This window comes from Pantherophis guttatus, chromosome 1, assembly GCF_059756535.1.
Source record: "Pantherophis guttatus breed Tessera chromosome 1, ASM5975653v1, whole genome shotgun sequence".
Lineage (NCBI taxonomy): Eukaryota > Metazoa > Chordata > Lepidosauria > Squamata > Colubridae > Pantherophis > Pantherophis guttatus.
In genome coordinates this window covers 257,886,217-257,903,620 of record NC_142063.1, presented here as the reverse complement: position 1 = coordinate 257,903,620, position 17,404 = coordinate 257,886,217, and the positions used below count along the sequence as shown (strand labels likewise).

General features: G+C 40.7%; 1 protein-coding gene across 1 annotated transcript in view; it reads left to right on the top strand.

The window, feature by feature from the left end:
- Positions 1–17,404, top strand: part of SGK1 (serum/glucocorticoid regulated kinase 1) — an 89,213-nt gene that overhangs the window by 22,006 nt on the left and 49,803 nt on the right. The window contains exon 2 of the mRNA XM_034418846.3: positions 13,257–13,472. Within this exon, the coding sequence (XP_034274737.1) occupies positions 13,257–13,472 (216 nt within the window). The remainder of the gene's footprint in view (positions 1–13,256; positions 13,473–17,404) is intronic.

Below are 17,404 nucleotides of genomic sequence, written 5' to 3'. Positions count from 1 at the left end.
TATTAAATCTGAATGAATGATTCCAGTTTCTGGCCTCATCTAAAGCAGAACAGGGCTTGGTGATTAGGGATGAGGGATTTATGCAGTGGTGGGATTCAAATAATTTAACAACCGGTTCTCTGCCCTAATGATTTCTTCCAACAACCAGTTCATCAAACAGCTCAGAAAGTTAACAACTGGTTCTCCCGTAGTGGTGCAAACTGGCTGAATCCCACCACTGGATTTATGCTATAATGCTGTTTTGCTGACTCAAGGACTGGAGAAATGTCTATTAATGCATCTATGAGAAAGAGCCCACTGGCTCTGTAAATAGTTTTGCATGGATACACGGAGGTCTGCAAGTGGGAATTGCTTTGAATGGAGAATCTAGGACTAGTCTCCTAGCTCCTTTCTTTATTAAGACAGTGGCTTCAAGTAAGCCATCATAACTGACAATGATTCCATACCTCAGGAAGGCCCATTGCTCTGCACCAGGGAGTCTACACACACGTTGGAACCAACCACCCAGCTATGGTAGCTGTTGGATATTTATCCTACGGTTGGGTAGGTAATATATAGAAAACTATGTTTGTGACTTTAAATGATATAAGAAGAATGATTGGCTGTGCTATGATCAGGCAGCCATAAAAGTAGACAGGAAGCCCGGGAGCTCCTGCTCCTGCTATTTGATGATTGATCTCCTGATGAGGGACTGTGTGTGACCGAAGAGAACTGTAAGCAAACTGTGGTTTGTGTTGGAGAGTAATTATTCGAAGACGTGTTATCATTGTTTTGAGAAACCAAGTTTGTTTTTTTTCACTAAGAGTAAAGAATGTTTTTTTTTTTACCGTTCAGAGTCTGTGAGTATCTTTGTGTGTAACCAGCAACGTATCTCTTTGCTGTCTGGTCGTTGCATACTACGCTGAGGGAAGTAGTTACCCTCAACAGTAGCAATACCAACATGCCAGTCCCATCTACGTATTAACTCACTTATTCTTTCATCCAAAAGAAAGTTATTAATGATCATCAACCATGGTTGAGCTGGTGCACTTCAACAGGCAGTGCTATATATGCCATCTTTTGCTCCTGGAGAAAAGACAAGATATATTGGTCTATAAAATATTCTAGCTTTAAATGATAGCTGCCTAAGGCCACCACATCTACATTGTCTATGTATGCATATATGTGTGTGTAATAAAATTAATATCGTAGTAATATTACCAGCCTGAAAGTAATATAATTCTTTCAAGTTATAGCTATTGACAATTATTTCTATATGTTCAGATAATATGCCAACAGAATTGCCTGCAGCCAATACTGAAATAACAGGCAACATATTACAATTCTTATAATTAAATGAAGATTGCTCATAGTACAGATTATTCCTATCTGGGCCTTCCACACTTCCCATAACTGATTATATCCTTTGAATATACTTCTGAGAATAGAGAAATGCAAATAAACCTTTAAAAATTCAGGAAGTTGTTTCTGAAAGAACATCCCCACTTTGTTAGATAATCACAACAGACTTGGTGTACCCATGAATGTACTATCATATACTTATCATCTCTTCCTTGGATAGGATAATTTAAATGTAAAGGAAACTTGAGCCATTTTATTTTGAAACATTGACCCAGAAGAATAACAAGAAGATGTATCAGGACCAAAATGAAATCTTAAATAACTTCCTATTTGCTCTCTATGATATAATGTACCATTTTAGTCTCATGTATACTGTAAAGCTTATCATCATGCTGTGGAAGTTATTCACCAAAAGAAACTTTAGAAACTAGTGACACATATTCATAGCAGGAAAAACAACACAGGTTATGTCTATAGCAGGGCAGTTTTTTAAAAAGCTACCTTAGATACAGGCTTCACCAGAGCTAAGACTGAAGATGGACATAGTAACCTGCAGTCCAGAATTAATGTTGAGAACAACATAGGATGTGCTTATTTTGCATTCATTTTATCTAGGACAAATGTTTGTCTGATAAATAGGTTTGTATAGTTGCCCAACACATATTTAGGTGACCATGTAAGTTAGTATAAGCTGGAAAAAATGACAATTTGGCCCATGCTTATCCAGTGGGCTTTATAACACAATAAAGGTTTCCACAGGGGACTCCTTAAACCTTCTTATACTATCTAAATACTATACCACAGCAGCTATTTGGAGACGTAGACCTCCCAACTCTCATTAGTGAGATTATGTGAAATATTATCGGTGCACTTTTACTTAGAACAGTATTCTATGAATTAGTTGTATTTAAAAAACAGTGTATGAAAGAAATTCAGAATCTGTATCCCCATATTTCACCTGTACAGTGTATATTGTTGCTAGTATTGGTTGATCAGGTGCCTCCAAATATGAAACCTAGGTATATTACCATTTCAATTTGCACAGTTTGAGTCATAGCAAATCCAAGGATGAGACTGTGGCCTCTGTACAGTATTTGATTAGACTGGTAATTGAATCATACAGCAACATCTGTGATGAAACTTCATCACAGCAATAACAATAGCACTTTGATTTATATATCATTTCACAGTGCTTTTCAGCCCTTTCTAAGCAGTTTTACAGAGTCAGCATATCGCCCCCAATAATTATTTTACCGACCCAAGAAGTATGGAAGGCTGAGTCAACCTTGAGTTGTGAGAATCAAACTGCTGAACTGCTGGGACTCGGCAGTCAGCAGAAGTAGCCTGCAGTACTGCATTCTAACCACTGCACCACCAGGGCTCTTACCACAGTGTAATGTGGGTGTTTGTGTTAGGATTGGTAGAGGATCATTGTTCTTGTATAGGTGAATAATGATTCTTCTTCCAGGTTTTTATGGTTTAAACCTGAGTTTAAAAGAAGGATGCTGTGGTAAACTGATTGTTTTGTATTCAGGTGAATTACCAGAGATTTATTCATAATATTTATGTCCCATTTTTTTTCTGGAAGTTGCTCAGGGTTCCCTTATCTGTTTATTCACTTAGCAACCTTAAGAGACTGGCACAAAATCATTCTTTGAAATTCATAACAGAAATTGGGATTGAGAACTGAATCTAGCTTCAGGTAGTCCTCGACTTACGACCACAACTGACCCCCAACAAGTTTCTGTTGTTAAGTGAGACATTTGTTAAGTGAGTTTTGCCCCATTTTACTACCTTTCTTGCCACATGTTAAGTGAATCATTGCAGTTGATAAGTCAGTGACATAAATGTTAAGTGAATCTGCCTTCCCCATTGACTTTGCTTGTCAGAAGGTCATAAAAGAGGATCACATGACCCTGGGGTCATAAATATGAACCACTTGCCAAGCATCTGACTGTTGATCAGGTGAACATGGGAAGGTCGTAAGTGCGAAAAATGGTCATAAGCCACATTTTTCAGTGCCCTTGTAACTTTGAACAGTCACTAAATGAACTGTTGTAAGTCAAGGACTACCTGTATTTCTATCACTTTCCCTGCAGCAGGAAGCTCATCTATAAAACTGCATACTTGTAAACAAGCTTCTCTGCTCTGACACCTGTGGAGCAGTTAGCTAATACTGGCTTGGGGGGGAGAGGGAGAGAGTCAGACAAAACGTGCTGAGAAACATTGCATTAATTCTCTTTCACTGCCTAAACAGGCATGGTAACGTCTATTATTTAGTCTTAGGTAACCTGAGATTGCTCACCCCTAGATTAGTTCTAAATAAAGAACTCTTTTGTTTGTTAATTTTCACTTCAAATTAATACTCTGTTTCCCTGAAAATAAGACCTATCCTGAAAATAAGTCCTGGCATGTTTTTGTGTGTGTGCCTACTATAAGCCCTACCCTAAAAATAAGCCCTACTTAAGACCCTGTGCAGCCAGCCACTAGCCCATTCTGTCTGGTTGCTTGCAGTGCCACTGCCACGAGGTGAGAAAGGGGAGTGGACCTGCCCCATGCACCCCACACTGGCTTACTTCAGGACCCCCACAGCCAGGCCATCCACACCCTGACACCTGCCTCGTGGCAGCAGCAGTCAGGTACAGCAGCCCACATGGCCACCAGCTCACTTCTTCTGCTTGCTCGTGGCCACAACAGAGCAGGAGGCTAAGTGGTATATTGGTGCCGCGGCCACGAGGCAAGTGTCAGGGCACGGATTGCCTGGCTGTGGAGGCCCTGAAGTAAGCTGATGCGGGGCACATGGGGCAGCTCCACCCACCCCGCCTCACATTGTGGCCGCGGCACCAGTGCATTGCTCAGCTTCCTGCTCTGTTGTGGCCGCATGCAAGCAGAAGTGGGCCGGCGGCCATGTGGGGTCCTGCTGGACGGGGCTGCCAGAGCCATCGTTGCAAGGTGAAGCAGGTGTCGGGTCATGGGTGGTCTGATTGCGGGGGCCCTGAGGTAAGCAGGTGTGGGGTGAGTTGGGCAGCTTCCCCAGCAGCAGCACAGACGGTTGAAGTGTCTCAGAGTCATGGGATCACTTTTTGCAACCTTCTAACCAGGAAAATCAATGGGGAAAAAGCCAGATTCATTTAACAGCCTAGCCTGACAACCACAGTGGTTCACTTAACAACTGTGGCAAGAAAGGTCGTAAAATGGAGCAAAATTCACTTCACTGTCTTACAGAGCAACAGAAATTTTGGGCTCTGTTGTGGCCTTTAAGTCCAGGACTACCTGTAATTTCTTATTGAAGTAGCTGGGTATACATCATGGACAATGGATCTTTCATTCAGAAACATATTTTTCATGGTCAAAAGTGAACTTCCTGACATCCGTACAACTTGCAATTATATATATATATATATATATATAAAAGGTACAAGGTGTGAAGAGATAATGCCTTGGGAACAAAGGATAGATCAAATGAACCAATCTAGATCAGAGAGTGAAAGAACACTTGCTGTTACTGACATACAAACTGCACAATCACATCAGCCCTAGCTGTCTGGTGGAAAATGAATATTCATCGTGTAGAACAAGCTTCTTCAATCTGTTGTACTGCAGATGTGTGAGGCGACAACTCCCAGATACCCTGTGCATGAGGAACTGTGAGAATGGCATTTGCATTCCATCTGGGAAGCACCAGGGAAGATTGGATTACAAATATTAAGAAGTAGGTGACTGAAATTCAAACACGAGGGCGTTTTAGATTTCAATGTTATACCAGCATTCTTAGGTGCATGGAGAAATTGTCATCTACGAAGACCAGAGAAACAAACTGCAGGTGGTTATGAAATAGTTCAAAATCAGAATGGTGTCTGCTTACCATGAGAAAGTTTTGCTTTGCTTTGTCTTGCCCTTGCTCGCTTGTCTGCCACCTCTCCTCAATCACATTTACCCATGCCATGTGGCAGGAAATCCACATTGTACGTCCCATCCATGAAGGAATGTCCTCTGACGGGACTCTGGGGTACAGCACCAGCCCTTTGGAATATTATTCCTCCATGATTAGATTGTCTTGTTGGCTTCTGGAAGGATCTGAAGTTATGGCTTTGCCAGCTTGCCTCTGTGAGTATGGAGTCTGCAAAGTGGCTAGAGAAATTAAGTGCATTCTCTGACAGATTGTTTTTTTTGTAACAGGTTTTAATCATTTAATATATTTTTTTTAGTGTTTGCAGGAATTTTTCTCATATTTTTGGTTATTTTGACGTATTGTTTATGTTTTTAACTTTGTACTCCACTCAGAGTTACATACTTCCACAGCTTGTGATTCCCTTGTAGCTGTACTATCAGAAAGGTGCCAAAGGAGCCTTGGTAGTACAGTGGTTTAAAGCACCCTGTTATTAACACAGCTGCCTGCAATTACTGCAGGTTCGAATCTCGCCAAGGCTCAAGGTTGACTCAGCCTTCCATCCTTTCTAAGGTAGGTTAAATGAGGACCCAGTTTGTGGGGGCAATAAGCTGACTTTGTATAAATATACAAAAGTATGAAGGATATTGCTTAACACATTGTAAGCCGCCCTGAGTCTCCAGAGAAGGGCGGCATATAAATCAAATTTAAAAAAAAAAATAAAAAAAAAATTGGGATTATTTGGTTTTGACAAAAAATCAGTCACCACTGTAGAGAGAAAAACCCCTCTCTTTTTCCTTAGACTTTAGGGACCAAGTATCTAACTTAGAGTTTTTCTGATAGTACCACCAATCTTTAGGCAGGAAGAAACAAATCAGTTTGATTGAAGCAGCATTGTGCTATGGATATATAAGCTGTCTCCCTTTTATATCTACATTGTGATGTTACTCAAATGCCAAGGGGAGGAGCTAGCAGGACAATGGTGCCATGCAACCTTTGTTAATTTAAACCTCATGAGATGGAATTACAGCTTGATATCTCCTGCTTATTTTTTCTGTGTCAAACAAAGATTGCTTCACAGAATATATAGTAGGTCTCATCAATCTCAATATATACATTTTCCCCTGAAAAGGGTAATGCATTAAGTAGCAGAAACATGCTCTTAAATATGGCTGGGGCAGTCTGCTCCTTTGATACGTTCAACTGACTAATCAATAAAGTATACAACACTATACTGATAGACTGCTGATAGCACTGATGCAACAGAAAGAGAAAAGGCCAATCAGAACCCCTGTCTTTGCAGCTCTATGTCTACATTGCAAATGTTTTTGGATAACTGTCAGCGATATGTTATCCCTTTTTTCCATTGCATGTTCCAATGATAATAGGCATGTGTTTTGTTAAATTGTTTAACATCGCCTTAGTACAAGATAGATTTCATGTCTGCCAACTGACAGAACTGCTAAGAAGTTTACTGAGTGCAGATGATCGTAAATGCAAGAGCTTTGAATGTCTGCTCAGTTTCCAGGAGCTTTTGGCAAAATCCAGCCTTGGCTTAACTGACCTTAAAAACTTTCTCTGGGTTGTAGGGTTCATTTGGAGCAGCTCTCAGAACTGAAACTTAAACTACTTCTGCTAAACTAACAAACCACATAAGTCTTGGCTGAACACTGAACTTAAACTATGCCTAACCAAACACGATCAAGTCAGGTTTCCTTGATTCCAGCAGTAAAGTAGGCAAATCTACATCAGCTAGAGGATAGAAATATTTCTCCAGAGTTTGGAACCAACAGGAAAGCTTTTGCATTCATTTCTAAAAAATCATCGTTTCCATTCATATAGGCCAGTGATGGCTAACCTTTTTGCCATCACGTGCCAGTAGTGGGGGGCTGGCGGGGGAATGCGCGCACGTGCCCACACCCATAATTCCCCCCGCACATGCGCGTGCAGCCCCCCCACACTCCCCTTCCCCGCTCCTGGCACGTGATGGCCCAGTAGGCCCATTTTTCTCTCACCTGGCTCCAGAGCCTCTCTAGGAGTCTGGAAAGAGCGAAAATGGTCTTCCCCATCCCCCCGGAGGCTCTCTGGAGGCCAGAAATGGCCTGTTTGCCAACTTCTGGTGGGCCCAGAAGGTCTGAAAATTAGCTGGCCGGTGCATGCATACGCACCAGACCTGAGCTCACGTGCCCACTGATATGGCTACGTGTGCCACCTGTGGCACACGTGCCATAGGTTCGCCATCACAGATGTAGCCTTTCTTAAACTATCCAGTTGCAATAAAAGAAGGAATGGTTGTTTGTCACCTAGTGCAGATGAGAAAGATAATGTTTGTAGCACATTAAGAGTTAGGACTGCAAGTTATCTAGTGGTAGTATCTCAAGATAGTTACACAGGGTTAAGTGTTGGTCCTAAGAGTTGCCCAACTATGTTAGATGCTGATAGCAAGAAGAAGAAATTCATATTTTTTACTAACTTCTCTTTCAACCCCTAATTTGCTTCCAATGCTTTTACCTACTAGATTAGTAATCATATTCCACTTTTCCTTATGTTCCTAATGGGAACTCTTTGGTTTGTTTCTCAAATTCATTTAAATTAAGTTTCTGGGTAGTTTTATCATAAGCCAGGAACAGAGTTAAGACTTATCTGGAAATAATTGTCCTGGAGCAAAAAGCATCCTCATGCCTATATTGTTTTTGGCTTGACGTGGCTTTTTAGGCTACATCTGAGAAGTTTTAATTCCAAATAAAGCACATCTTTAGAATCCAAAAGCAAAGGAACAGAGCTAGTAAATATTTCATATCATTTTCATTGCTCGTATGCCACACATTCCTGAAAAAGGCTCAAGGGGCAGTTAACATCGTCAACATAAAACAAAATAACAAGTCAAGCCCCCAGGTACTCATAGAATGACAAAAATCAAAAACGGATTTAAAAACTGAAACATTCATATGTAATTTTCCCCACAAGCTCCACCTTCATTCATAGCAAACCCTCTTCCTGTGCCAGGCAGAAGAGGAAGGACTTCAACAGTGAAGAGGAACAAAGCTAACAGATCCCTGTTGGTTCCAGAAAGTTAGGGCAGCTACTAGAAACACCATTTTCAAAGCCCATCAGATGGCACTCCCTAAGTGTGATAAAATGCATAACAGATTTTGGGAATTCAGAGGAGAAACAAGATAGTGAATATGGGAAACGGGACAATTTACAGAAGTGTCCAGGGAGGGAAAGCAGGAGGCCCAGAGTAACTTTGCCTCAATTACACTAGGTATAAGTTGTTCAAAAAAAAAAAAATTACTTTGGGAAGTTTTTTCAGACTAATGTCAAGCCCTGAGAGGCTGGTAAACTCAGGAAACAAGAAGTCCTGGACAGGACTTTTATAACCAGAGAGTAATATAACAGAATGTAACATTCCTCTCTCAGCCAGTTTTATTCATTGTGGATGAGTGTGGATCAGACCAACCAACCTGGCATTTAATAGCAGCAGCCAAAATACCTGGGGTTGAAGCAGTGATGAAATCCAATTTTTTTTTACTACTGGTTCTGTGGGCGTGGCTTGGTGGGCGTGGTGTGGTGTGGCTTGGTGGGCGTGGCTTGGTGGGCGTGGCAGGGGAAGGATACTGCAAAATCTCCATTCCAACCCCATTCGAGGAGAAGGATACTGCAAAATCCCCATTCCCTCCCTACTCCTGGGGGAAGGATATTGCAAAATCTCCATTCCCACCCCACTCTGGGGCCACCCAGCGATGGTATTTGCCGGTTCTCTGAACTGCTCAAAATTTCCGCTGCTGGTTCTCCAGAACCTGTCAGAACCTGCTGGATTTCACCCCTGGGTTGAAGCCTGTACTGTAGATCTCTGGCTCCTGGTGTGAGAACTGAAAGCAAGAAAAAGCAATGAGTCAAATGTACTAAACCTATTTTCCATGGGTACATTCACTCTCAGGGCCTCTTGCCTGTCACCAAAACTCCACTCCCTTACAACCCTCTGCTCTTACTGGCCAGCACTTCCCTCCAGCCAAGGAATTCCTCAGATATCTAGCACAGGTCACGCTGAAGCAGACGAAGGGCAGATCTTGACTTTGCACTTTATCCATCATCAATACTGGCCGCTTTCCATTTCCCTTGTGCAGAAAGAGATTATGTCACCCTCCTCCCACTCCCAGCTCATTGCAAATGCACCCTGCATCAACAGGAGCCTTTCTCTGAGGGAGATGGGCAGATAAGAAGTATGAGAAAGAGAGGTGGGGAGGGAGAAAAAGAAAACAGGAGAATGGCCATTTCAAGTCATGCAAAGCATACATGATTCAGTCAAACCACCAGCCTGGCCCTGTTGCTAGCCTACCATAACCTGGACGGAATTTTTGAAATTGGCTTAAGAAATAGCTGATAGCAACAAGAGGGACAAGAAGATTAGCCTGCAATGCAGAATTGGCCTGAATCAGCCCCTCAAGCTGCTGTCTATATTACATCTCTGTTCTTCTCATCCATTCCTGCTTTGCTTTCATCCGAGACAGGAAAGCCTTCACAAAATTGGGAAATCTGAAGCCCAGTCCTAGGTCTCAGCCTTTGAATAGCCCAGAAATACAGCCTACCCTCCACTCCAAGATCTGAATCTGGCAATGTCCCTTGAATTCTCTTGTGGAGACCAGCTCCTAGGAGATTGGGGCTGATATAATCCAGGAGGCAGACTATTCCAGGCTTCATTCTCTTTCCAACCAATAAGAAAAGGACCAGGCAGCTGGGAAACACACATTTCCAAATCAGCTTGTAGAATCCTTCAGGTCCCATCAGGGTGTGATATAAATTAGTCAGATTTAGATTTATTAATCACTGCAACACCAAATAGGCTCCGATATGCATAACTCTTCAATATGTTCCAGCTTGGATGTACGTTCATCCAAGGAGGTTTTTTTTATGTCAAGCTACCAAGCCTTGGTAAATAGGTCAAAGCACAAAGTTATGATTTCACTCCTAAGAATGTACTTAGCAATCATAGACTCATTTTTCTTTGGCAAAAGGAATGCCACACAAACCTGCCAATTTTTCTTTAATCAAGTTGTTGTTCTTGAAACAAAGGAGACAAATAGCATGCACGAGTTTTTTAAGACATAGAGTAATAAAAGAACAGTTCTCATGTCCTATTATGGAATGAAGAAATTGTAAACGTATAAAAAGTTAAATCAAAAGCATATTTGTATTTTGCATCTTGGAAAACTAATTTGCTTCCTGTTCTGTCCTTGGTATATGTGAGTGTGAGGAAGAAAGAATTATATTGACATTAGCATATCCTGGAAGATGGCTCTGTAACAATTACCGTGTTTTCCCAAAAATAAGACCCTGTCTTATATTTTTTTGAACCCTGAAAGGTTCAAATAAGGCTTGGCCTTATTTTCAGGGAGGCCTTATTATTTTGGGGCGCATGGAGGAAACCAGAGGAAATGGTGGGGACCGACTGTGCATGCGTTTAAATATTTTCGGGGAGAGCTTATTTTCGGAAGGGAGGTTATTTTAGCGCATGCACTCAAAATCCCAATTGGGCTTATTATCAGGGGATGTCTTATTTTCAGGAAAACAGGGTAGCAACAAATAATCCATGGAAAGGAGGGCAGGAGGGAGGGAGAGAGAGAGAGAAAGAGAAAAAGAAAGAAAGAAAAGGAAGGAAAGAAAGAAAGGAAGAGAAAAAGGAAGAGAGGTGGAGGGAGGGAGGGAGAGAGAGAGAGAGAGGGAAAAAAGAAAGAAAGTTCTGTGCTCTATTGGAAAATATAGAAAAGATCTGAATCATGTACCCATCTGCAAATGCTCTGAGATTCTGAAGGATTGAGAAGAACAGAGGTCTCAAAGAAACATCAAAGATACCCAGTTTTAAACTAATCAGCAGACACTGGGGACTCCGGACGGGAAAATGCAAACATAGAAAGCATGGGAAAATGACAGGCATGCTCTTTATTTGTTTTGTGTCCATAGAGAGGTTTGTTTATGTGATTTAAAAAAAAACCCACAGCCCTATAAATGTGATTTGAGTAACTCATCAGTCACCCTTTGAGTCTGCATTTTATAGTGGCTGTTTACCATGACTCCTTGGCAACCAAGTGCCAGGTTTACTCTCAGGGGTTTGTACAATACACAGGATGATTCATGAAATGGTTAATTGCTTCATTCAGAGCACAAGCCTAGCTGTACTCCAGTACATATAAACAAAAGCCATCCCAATTGCTTTGCTGAGTGACACCGTGTGTGGTACAGGAAGTTGCATGGGGAATTGGTCAAACCATCTTGTGTTACTGTAATTAATTAGTCATCAAGTGCTTTCCTCCTCAGCTTAGCAACCCAGTAATATAGTTTAAGATCCATCCCCATGTACAGATACATCCAACTACAGGCTTGTCATCTGGGAGAGGAGCAATAGATATTTATCTTCCCTGCAACAAGAGAAGGGTTTAACCCCTGCTCTCCACAGCATGGTTTTGCTCTCTTCTTCCTTCATCCCCCACCAATGGCTGCAATTTTAAAAACCTGCACAAATACTAATGCACATTTAATAAACAATTCAGCTTGGCTACGCGCATCACCTCAGTGTCTTGAGAATGAATCATTGGCTGTCTTTTCTATGGAAAAATAAAACACTTAGGAGTACCCTTGCCAGGTGTCCACTATTTGAGCAGACAGTCCGCTTTTTTCACATTATGTTCACTATTTTTTTTCACAAAATAGTGGACATTTTTTTTATTCAAAAGCTTTATGATGAAATGGTACGTAATCTAAAGCTGTACAGTCTAAGAGAATAAGGATAGGAAAATCGCGTTTTGTCTTTTTTTCATAAGTTAGAATGAGACAAAGATCGAATATCCATTGAACTCGATTCTCCACTCAAATAGTGGCTCAAATGTACTTTTTCAAGAAAGAGCCAGCTCCGAGTTTACTGAAACTGTTCCAGTATTGTGCATCAATTCCGGTATCAAATGCAAACGTTGAACGAATTTTCAGCGTCATGGGAAATTTGTGGACTGACGAACGTAACCGACTGCTTGTACCATCAGTTCAAAGTGAACTTTGTATATTTTTTAATATTTCTCAACATTGTACTGAAATTAAAGAATTATTCCTTAAACACAAAGAATTGATCAAAGCTGCGCAGTCAAATAAAAAATACACACGACAGCAAAGTAAAATGTAATTTAATATTTCACATATTATTATAATATATTTGATGTTTTGAATTTTAAGTAAAGTTTTGAAGTGATTATTTTAATACGTGTTAAAATGTTTGTAAGAAAATATATAATTTAATTGTAATTTTTTTTTTTACTACTTAACCCCCCCTCCCCCCCATTTTTTGGAAGCAGACCTGGCAACCCTACTTAGGAGACTGAAACCAGGTCATGGGATGAGCATTGATTAAGGGATGTGTAGGGCACAAAGAAAGCTACACACACAGACACACACAAACAAATACACAGAGATAAAAGAGAAGACATCTTTCTGATATGGTATTGTTTAAAAAATTAAAGAATAGCATTCCAGAATATCTTCAAGCCAGAAACAGTTGGAGATAGAAGGGGAAAAGATAAAGGGCCAAAGACAATTTTCTACAATGGGCTCGTGTCTGTGGCTAACACAGTTTCCACTATCCCCAACCAGTGATCATGCTGGCTGGGAATTATGAGACTTAAAGCCTCGCAGATATGGATGGGGATGCTTCACTGGAAGCTCAGAATTGACTCTCTCAAATCCCGCCAATATATTTCCATTATGCTCCGTTCCATATAACAGAAAGTAATGAGAAGGTAAATCAGCATGACAGTCCGGCTATGAGGAGAATAAAATAAAATCCACTGAGCCAAAAAATGAACAGGTACTTCCAAAATGTATCACACCGAATCTCTAAAGCTGTTATTTTCTTTGAAGGTTACATCCCAATCTTGTTCGTTGTGACTTTTAAATTTCCATGAGGAAAAAGGCAATAATAGAAAATATCCAAGAAAGGATATTTACAGACTTTATATTTACAGGTCTTGTTTTATATTTACAGGTACGAAGATGGATCAAGAGCCCAATGGTTAGCATGGAAAAACATCAGACAAGCAGTCTTAAATATCCGGGCGCCACTGTGATGCACATACCTCAGGGGGAGCCTGACATTGAAGTCCCGTTTTGTCAGATGTGCTTCAATGATCACACGTTTCCAAAAGGGATCATCTCACAGGATTCTGAATCCTGTTCCTGGGAAGGACCCCGAAGCTGCAATGTAAGCAGGCCTCTTTCTTGCATATTGGTGGCTGTACTTAGATTTCTCACCCTAAGAAATGCTCGCTTATTTGTCTGTTTTAATTATTTGGTTTATACTTTATACCTGCCCCAGCTCCGGATTTCCGAGGATATTGACACACACCAATGGTCCTTATCAAATTTATTAAGTAACAAGAATAAACAGGACCGGCAAAGGTTGGCAACCAGCCCAGAAAACAAGATATGATAAACCAAAATACTCTGATAATAATACAAGTTGTTTCCAGCAAGAACGCACTAGCTGCGTGCGACCTAAATAGGCTAAGGGAGTGGCCAATTATCCTCAAGATCTATTTTCGAGTAGATCTCCTCCTCCTGAGTAGCCACTCCTGCTTTTTGGAAGCCCTGCATGCCCGAGCATTGAGGAGAGGCTCCTCCACTTCACTCTCTCCACTGGAAGGAGCCCCTGGAGGTTCTGAAGGCCCTGGCTGAGTCTCTGCCTCTGGCATCACACCCTCTTCAGTCTCCTCGCTGTCCGATGCGAGTGCTGGCTGTGCAGGCTGCTGGCGTGACACCACACCAGCCTCCTCTTTATCGGGCTCAGCCACGATCCGTGCAGGCCACTGGCAGGCCACAACAACACCCTATCTTTCTATTCAGCCAGACACCTGTGGTAGCTTAGTACAGTACAACTAAGGGCTCCCAAATACATGCTAAAAACCAGTGCTAAAATAATTAGCAATTAAAGGCTGCCAAAAGAGACATGCCATTGCTTCTCTTTGAAAGGCAGTATGAATGAGGAAAAGGCCTAATGTACCTGGTGCGTTTCATAATTTAGGAACAAGGCAGGAAAGGGTCCTTGCTCAAAAATCCCCCAAAGAGTCTCTGAAACATATATTTCTTCAGAAAGGCTTGACTTCTACATTTTATAGTGAGAACGTGATCATAAAGGAACATAGTAAATTTACGGGAATGGAAATGGAGCTGCAGCTCACTGATGCAAGAGTGAGGCAGATCTTTCAAAAGCAGTTGAGCTTCTCACGAAATCCACAGTCCAGTCTTTATTGTCTATGTTGACTCTGCATTGAAAGACAATGCCAGGTGGAAGAACATGTTCTTTCGGCTTCCCCATATCTTACCATCTCTTAACCCGATCACTGTAGCACCTTTCTGTTTGTATTGTGTGAAAGGGCTCCTTGCAGGTCATGTGAAAGATTCTGCCGGAGATTCTAGAGAAATGTTAAGAGGCAGGGGAGACAACAGTATTGTTTAATAAAAATGAAACAGTAAACACTGTGATCCGGTTTAAAGCGTTGCCTGGGGTCTTAATGGGAACATGGAAATTTAAAGCAAATGAATTCCTTCCCCCCTTCTCCATATATATATTCATAATTTGCACTAATGTGGGTAGTTGTTTTGGCTAAATGTGTTTGTATTTAAGACAGCAGTTGTAGTCAATAAACCAGTGTAACTAACTGAACTTTATATTAAAAGTAGGCCAACTGTAAGTTATTCATCCAAGCATGATTAACTAAACTATTATTTGGTGCAATGTATTGTCAGAAGAATAATTTACATCCAGATTTTGTGGCATATGAGATTCATTCTCCAAGCAATTTTAATCACATGTCATAGGGCCTAGTAGCATTATTCCATTCCAAGAAGTTGTAGACAATTTGCCTTCCAGCTTTGATGACTTCAAAGTTGATTGGGGAAATTCAACGGGGTATCAAGATTTATATTTTTGAAGATTTAATGTAACTCATGAAGCCCCAAGCTTCCAAAGATCAGTCCCAAGGTATTAATGGTGAGAGAGGGAAACAATTTTAATTATGTTTACAACTCCCCAAAGGAATATGGTTGGCCACTGTGAGGAACAAATTATTGAAATAAGTAGCCCTTGGTCTGATCCAGCAGCATTATTCTGATATTCAACTTCAGGATGAAAATGGACCTGTTCAGTTTGTTCTTGAGTTCATGCTGGTCTGTGCATTCATAAAATAGGGAGTATAGCCATTATAACATTATTAATGATGAAACTGGTATAGTGAATTTGCCAGTAAACAAATGATTATATATTCCTGGGGCCTCAAGGAAGAACTTTTTTTTTTTAATTTGATTTATATGCCGCCCTTCTCCGAAGACTCAGGGCGGCTTACAATGTGCTCAGCACTTTGCAACAGAAGTCCAGGTCTCCCTGAGCAAAATAAAAGAAAATCTCCAAAGCTTAGCTGACTGGCCTAGGACAATTTGAATGGTATGGAATAATACACATTTCCATTGAAAATTAAGAAGGCGCTTGTGTGCCTTAAATTCAGAACTTGAAATTATCTGATTGCACCACTGGCTGTGTCACAAAAAACTGAGTGTAATGTGTAAGCCTAATGTTGGCCTAGCTAGAATCCATTGGAAGTCCTGGGGTAAATTTTTGATCTTTCAGAGACGCCCAAGATAAGTCATTCAAACAGGGTAGGATGATAGTCATGGCTGTCAAATAGCCCTTGAAAACTCCAACCTATTCAGAATGAATAGAGTCAACAGAAAGTGTGAGAATGTTTCACTGTATGTAAAGAAAAAATATCTTTGCATAGAATTTCAGGAACTGGAGCATGGTGGTATTTTTGAATGTGTTTGAGTAAAAATAAAAGGAGAGAGAAACTAACATGATGCCATTGTGGGAGCTTATTATATACACTGTAGAAGAAATTTATTCTGCATCAGAAGATAAGTCTTTCACGAAACAGTGATAATGGGAATCCAAATTAATTTGACATCTTTGGGAATATAATTCTGACCAAGAGTCAGATATCTGACAAATGTTTGCCCTTTCTTGCTGATAACTTTGTCTATTAGAAAGTAAAAGAAAGAAAAGAGATTCTACTACCCTGGACTAAATCCTTACCAAATTGAAGGATTTTTTTCAAGAAAGGAAGGTGAATGGGTACCTTGGGGGAGAAAGCAATCATTATCACTGAATTCATGATATCCAGAGGGAGGAATTGAAAAGAATCAGGCCAATATATTGGATTCCAGAAGAGTAAATTTTGATGAAATCCAAGGGAAGGTAGGTAAGATCTAATAATTCTAAAGGAGAAAAGTGTCTGGGAGTGATGGAAAATTCTGTAAAATAAGATATGGAAAGCACAATCACAATTTCTGAAAGAATGGAAAATTTGAGAAATTTCAAGAAGTCATCATGGCTAGAAGTAGAGCTTTTTAAAATACTCAGCAGAAATAGCGACATATACAGGAAATGGAAAGGAGGAACACATAAGCAAAGAAGAAATAAGATAGTCTCCAGAAACATAGGAACTGCAGCAGGGAAGTTAAAGCTCAAAATGAGTTGAGAATAGCAAGAGATACAAAACACCAAAAAAGAGTTATATGGGTACGTTAGAAACAAAAAGAGAACTAGAGAACATGTAGGTCGGTTAAATGAAGGAAGTGGTGAATTGACAATGGGGAATGGTGAAAAGGCAGAACTTGCATTTTACATCTGTCTTCTCTTAGAAGAGTGATGGAAATCTAGCTGATCATTATCATTGTATACACTCCTGGAAGAAAGAGGAAGCTGCAACTTAGGACTGAAAAAGAAAGCCTATAAAACAGGGATGTCAAACTCGCGGCAGTCACGGCAACATCACGTGATGTATCAGGACTTTCACCCCCCTTTGCTAAACCAGGCGTGGGCATGGCCAGTGTGTGACACATCTGTCCCATGGGCCGCGAGTTTGACAGCCCTGCTATAAAAGTATTTGAGAGCCAGTTTGGTGTACAATAAGGGTTAGAGACACCCAGCTAGTAACTGGGAAGCTATGAGTTCTAGTCGTTTTGCCTTAGGCAGAAAGTCAGCTGGATAACATCAACTCTCTTGCTCTCTCTCAGCCTGAGGAAGAAGACAAGGACAAACTACTTCTGAAAATGTTTCCAAGAAAATTACAGGGTCATGTC